Below are 6,534 nucleotides of genomic sequence, written 5' to 3'. Positions count from 1 at the left end.
AAACATAGTTTCAAGGAAAAATAAACATTGTCAGTTTGGCTATGAACTTCAAAAAGCTTTACACTTTTATACTCAACACATCATAATATATATATATATATATATATATATATATATATATATATATATATATATATATATATACATATATATGTATATATATATACAGTATATACAGTATATATATATATATATATATATATATATATATATATATATATATATACATATATATATATATATATATATATATATATATATATATATATATATATACATACATATATATATATATATATATATATATATATATATATATATATATATATATATATATATAGTTTGTGCGAACGCCTGGAAGCTTATAATAATTACAAAAAGCTTTTATTTCCTATTTACTTGAATATTAAGTAATATGTGCTTGAATTATTGCAGCAAATGGCGTTACTAAGACGATGGTCATCGAACATGGTAGTCGTCAATATCATACCGAGGCTTATTAAGCTTCCTCATGAACAAAAGCTTAAACCTTAGCTAGACTCGAAGCTTAACCTAAAAGTAATCGTTCTTTATTTCGAAAAAAAAAAATGCAAATTGTTTACAAATAAAGATTCGAAAATTCTAAACAGCTTGTGGAAAAGTCTTGTTTTTTTAGAAATTGTAAACTTACAAGTAAATCAGTTGTTGAAGAAGAAGAAAGAGAGAGAGAGGAATAAATAGTTATATACTGAGAATGGCAACTATAGAAAATGGAAAATATGACTACAATGTCATCACCCTGAATATCCGTATCCATTTGATTTTCCATTTCGATATCCATTCTTCTTTCCAATCCCATTGGAGTAGCCGTTTCCGTTGGCCGCTCCATTCCTTTTGGTGTAGCCATTTCCGTTACCGTTGATAACACCATTACCATTGGTGTAGCCATTTCCGTTGCCATTGGTGTAACCATTTCCGTTACCATTAGTGTAACCATTTCCATTGCCATTCGTGTAGCCATTTCCGTTGCCATTGGTGTAGCCATTTCCATTGCCATTGGTGTAACCATTTCCCTTGCCATTGGTGTAGCCATTTCCGTTGCCATTGGTGTAGCCATTTCCATTGCCATTGGTGTAACCATTTCCGTTGCCATTGGTGTAACCATTTTCATTGCCATTGCCATTGGTGTAACCGTTTCCATTGCCATTTCCATTGGTGTAACCATTTCCATTGCCATTGGTGTAACCATTTCCATTGCCATTGGTGTAACCATTTCCATTGCCATTAGTGTAACCATTTCCATTGCCATTAGTGTAACCATTTCCGTTGCCATTGGTGTAACCATTTTCATTGCCATTGCCATTGGTGTAACCGTTTCCATTGCCATTTCCATTGGTGTAACCATTTCCATTGCCATTGGTGTAACCATTTCCATTGCCATTGGTGTAGCCATTTCCGTTGCCATTGGAGTAGCCATTTCCATTACCATTGATAACACCATCACCATTGGCATATCCATTTCCATTTCCATTGGTGTAGCCGTTCCCATTACCATTAATAGCACTATTACCATTGGTGTAGCCATTTCCATTGACAGCACCATTACCATTGGTGTAGCCATTTCCATTAACAGCACCATTACCATTAGTGTGGCCATTTCCATTGACAGCACCATTACCATTGGTGTAGCCATTTCCATTGACAGCACTGTTACCATTGGTGTAGCCATTTCCATTGACAGCACCATTACCGTTGGTGTAGCCATTTCCATTGACAGCACCATTACCATTGGTGTAGCCATTTCCATTACCGTTGGTGTAGCCATTTCCATTGACAGCACCATTACCGTTGGTGAAGCCATTTCCATTGGCAATGACAATTCCATTACCATTTCCATTGGCACCACCATTGCCATTGCCATTGACTCTGCCAATGTCAGCGTTGAGGCCGAAGAACTGAGGCGAGCTGGAGCAGTCGACGTTGTAATACCAATCACACACGAAGAACTGCTGGTGGAAGATGGTCCCGTTGGGGCACAGGAAGGAGTCCAGTCTCCCGTCCGCCTGGCAGATGTGGAACACCTGAGGATGATCATTTATTATTATTCGAAGGAGGAGATTGACCAGCCAAGTGAGTCAAGCTCGACTATTATAGAGCTGGGCTGATTAAATTCGAAGAGAGAAATATTTATATTAAAGCTAAATCAAAGGGTAAAATAAGACATTGAATATATGGATGAAAATATAGATAAATTATGTGGTAAAAATCTGGGGTAAATAGTATATAAATCTTACATAAAAACCTGCTTCTTATAAAATTTAGCTTTCAAAAAACAGAAATTCTCAGTCCTTAAAAATTCAATAAAGCTTTTCTCACCAAAACATGAATCTCTCTCTCTCTCTCTCTCTCTCTCTCTCTCTCTCTCTCTCTCTCTCTCTCTCTCTCTCTCTCTCTCTCTCTGTAAATCTTTACAGTCGTTGAAAATATGTTTTTTAGTTAAAATCCAGTCTCACTCATTGCACCTGAGAACTGCTTCACGAGGTGAGCACACCACATACCCATGCGTCAGTTTTGTGTGACCTTTACGCAACATTGTTAAACTTACTTCAATCCTCCTTTCATTTGGCACTGAATATTCCCACAGAGAAACAAATATCTATTTCAATTGAGATTAATAAGGGACTTAATAGGTATTACTCTAATCTCAAGTCAGATCTACCTCATTTCCTGTTTTTCATGTCCCGTCTTTGGAGTGAAGGGTTATGTCGAACCTTTTAGGTCTAACCTGTCTTGCTTTCCAAAGAGGGTTTACCGCCTTTGGAAGGATGCTATTGTTATTTATTTTCCTATGATAGTCTCTACAGTTTGAAGAATGTAATTCTACCTATCTTTCTAGGATGGTCTTTGTCTTTGGAATTATATTACGCAGCTGTCATTCTTTGTATGGACTTTTATTCTGAAGGATCTTATCCTACTGTTCTTCCTTGAATGGTCTACTCCTTCTGAAAAATACTAAAGCTGTTCTTTCTCCAGGTCAAAATTTCTAGTACATTTTAGCCAAACCATTATAAAAAAGATGAAGAGTTCACATAATTATCGAACATACTAATCAATATAACATTGATCTCCCTAACAAATAAAAGGGCCTCCGGATTTGTCAAAAATGTGCTCTTAAACTTTATCAAACACTTTTGTCTCACACTTCTGCCAATGATCAGCTTGAGATTTCTAAATCCAAAGTAAAGTATAAATGATAAGTTTAGAAAAAAAAAAAAACTTAAAGGCAGTTCACCACATAAAAGTAGAACACCTAATAAAAACTTTGCCTGGACTTCAACTACTTACAACATGCTAAAAAAAAAAAAACTTTTTTTTTTTTTTAAAGAACCAAATGCCATTGAACTATGACAGTAATATAATTTCTTATATTAAAATTTGACTTGAAAACTTGTTAATTATTTTTTCTTGTATATTTTAAAAGATAACCACTTAAACTGAATTTATCATGAAGTATATCAAGATAAAATTCCATTATGAAAACTAACGGGAATCTGAAAGTTGAATTTATCAGGGGGAATTTGATCTTGGGTAAATCGAAGCTAGGCTACATTTCTAAGGAAAAACTAAAATGTAAAACTTCTCTCTCTCTCTCTCTCTCTCTCTCTCTCCTCTCTCTCTCTCTCTCTCTCTCTCTCTCTCTCTCTCTCTCTCTCTCTCTCTTTATAATAAGTAAACAGTGGATGAATTTAATTACCTGGCATCTTGATTCAGAAGAAATATCAGCATAATACCCGGGAAGGAGACCGTCGCAAACGAATTCTGTGATGGGCACTGATGCCAAAATGGGGTAGTCTTGCCCGGGCACACCGCCTCCCGGGATGGCTTCGGCCAAGGCTGCTAATCCGTTCACAGCGAAACCGTTTCCATTGATGCCGTTAACTCCGAAGCCGTTGCCGTTGGTGTAAGCTCCATTTCCATTGCCATTGCTATAGGCGCCGTTGCCGTTGACTGCAATTCCGTTGCCATTACCATTCGTGTATACTCCATTACCGTTTCCGTTGACTCCATTGCCGTTTGCGTATGCGCCGTTGCCATTGCCATTAGCACCGTTGCCATTGCCATAAGCACCGTTGCCATTGACAGCAATTCCATTGCCATTACCATTAGTGTACGCTCCATTGCCATAACCATTTCCATTGGCCCCATTCAGTACGCCATTGCCGTTCGTATTGCCACTGAAAATATTGCCGTTGCCATTACCATAAACTCCATTTCCGTTGCCGTTTCCATTAGCATAAACTCCATTTCCATTGCCGTTACCATTAGCATAGACGCCATTTCCGTTGCCATTGCTGTTTCCATTAACATAAACGCCATTTCCGTTGCCATTGCCATAAGTATAACCACCATTTCCGTTGCCGTTGCTATGGGGGAGTAGGGCGCCTAAACATCTTCCTACCGAACCTGAAAGGTAAAGGAAAGAATTGGCCATTTTTTAGAATTAATTTTTCGTTTTAACAGCAAAGCTCTCTCTCTCTCTCTCTCTCTCTCTCTCTCTCTCTCTCTCTCTCTCTCTCTATATATATATATATATATATATGTATGTATATATATATATATATATATATATATATATATATATATATATATATATATATATATGTATATATAGATATACTTTGTTGAAAAGGAAGGAATAAATAAATTTAGTATGTTGTAAGATTACCAAGATGAAGTTTGCAAAAGGTGATGACAGAAGAGATTACATAAGTGAACTTACCCATAAGGAAGATATAATGGTAATTAAGCTAAAGTTAAATATGGCAGACTTGAAAGAAAATAACAGAAACAGGAATAACAATGATAAGCTTTGTGGGTTACGCAGAGACAGATGATACAACAGAGCTATGTTTAGCTGTAAATAATTAAGAGAATTGTGAAGCAGTAGCATAGAGTTAAGGAAAACAGAATCGACAAGCAAAGATGTTGGCCTACATCGATATTAGAAACGCTATGGATGTAGCTGTGTAGCATACGTAGGAGGTAATTAGGACAATGAATTTTCTGCAGATTGTAGCACTTAGCACCTACGCTTCAAGTATTGTACCCTCAATCATATTGTTGTGGAGGGAGGAGCGAAGAATTTGGAGCCTGAACAGTATTAATGTTCATTACACTTTTTGGCTTTGTAGAGGAAATAAACGGACGTTTAGTTAGCTAAGTTACCGAGAGAACATAAGAGATACTATATAGGGAAGGTAGAGACCTCTCGAGCAGCAGACATCTCACGTGAAACGAGATGATGCCCGATAACTTTCTTGCAGGAAATGGTGATAGTTTACAAGGAATTTGAATATCAGTCTGCTCGGGAACACTTAAAAATTTGCATAAAAAACGCCAAATGCCTGGCAACATTTATTCCAGGATTTTTACCGTTACCCTGGATAGGTACGGTCCTCGGACACCCCTTTAAGGGTATACTCGGACGCGAACGACCCCGACGCCAAAAAAAATTCTTGAAAAATCAGTTTTTGCAGTAACCTCCTTTTTTCTTTTGCCAAAAAAAACTTCAATGAATGCTTAAAACAACTGTATAGATAAATACTACTCATCTGCAGAAAAACTATTTATTATAAATATTTTAAAAAATTAAGTAGAAAAAAAAAGACCTGACATAAAAATTCATAAAAAAAAAGTTTATACATATATACACAAATCCTTTTAGGAATTGATTCTTGAATGTTTAGGACACATCTTGATGTATTTTGGATGAAGTCAGACCCATGGAGGTGAAGATCTGAAATGAGAAAAAAAGGGTAACTTTTTTTGGCCAAAAAAATTTGTCCAAATTTCATGAATTTTTTTGGGTACCCAAATGAAATAGGAAGTGGCTAATTTTTTTAGGGAATAAACATATGTTATCCTAAAATAGAAATATGTAAAAAAATCTTCATTATTTTGTAAATTACATTTATATCAGGGGCCATATCTAAAGGTAATTTTTTGAGTACTTAGAAATTCCGTAAAAAAATACATATATTTAATATATAATATGATATTTATGCAGGTAAAAATATACCAAAATATCACAAATTCTATAGGGAACAAGAATATATATAGATAGGGCAGCTTACACTTCGGATATGTCCACAAAATGGCCGCCAACCACACTGACTCAGACTCCCTAATCTGCCACTTGAAATGTAGGAAGGGTATGTCAATTTCAAGGTGTTATTTACTAATCTAATTATTATTGGATATGCATAAAAATTGTATGGTGGGTTGCTGGATAATTGTCGATTATTTTACGAATATAAAATTAAAATTCTGACCCAAAAAAATTTTTTTGAAGGGAAATAAAATCGAAAAAAAAAATGTAAAACAATATTTTAGCTAAAAAAATTTGATGATATTCAATCAAAAAAAAAGTAAACAAAATTTTCCGACAAATAAACATCTAGAGGAATCATTACTCTGTGATAGTTCCTTAGTACGTAGTAATTTTGAAAGAATTGGGAAAAAACGAAAAAATGGCAATCACCGGAAAATCGAACA

The 6,534-nt window shown here is 35.3% G+C and overlaps 1 protein-coding gene across 1 annotated transcript in view; it reads right to left on the bottom strand.

Moving 5' to 3' along the window:
- Window positions 1-749: 749 nt before the first annotated feature.
- Window positions 750-6,534, bottom strand: part of LOC137655976 (probable cyclin-dependent serine/threonine-protein kinase DDB_G0292550) — a 13,014-nt gene continuing 7,229 nt past the window's right edge. The window contains exons 2-3 of the mRNA XM_068390177.1: window positions 3,734-4,443; window positions 750-2,060 (exon numbers count right to left, since the gene is read on the bottom strand). Of these exons, the coding sequence (XP_068246278.1) occupies window positions 774-2,060; window positions 3,734-4,443 (1,997 nt within the window). The 3' untranslated portion in view covers window positions 750-773. The remainder of the gene's footprint in view (window positions 2,061-3,733; window positions 4,444-6,534) is intronic.

The sequence above is a fragment of the Palaemon carinicauda genome, chromosome 17 (assembly GCF_036898095.1).
Source record: "Palaemon carinicauda isolate YSFRI2023 chromosome 17, ASM3689809v2, whole genome shotgun sequence".
Lineage (NCBI taxonomy): Eukaryota > Metazoa > Arthropoda > Malacostraca > Decapoda > Palaemonidae > Palaemon > Palaemon carinicauda.
Note: the sequence above shows the minus strand (reverse complement) of the source record. Positions and strands in the feature narration are given on the sequence as shown.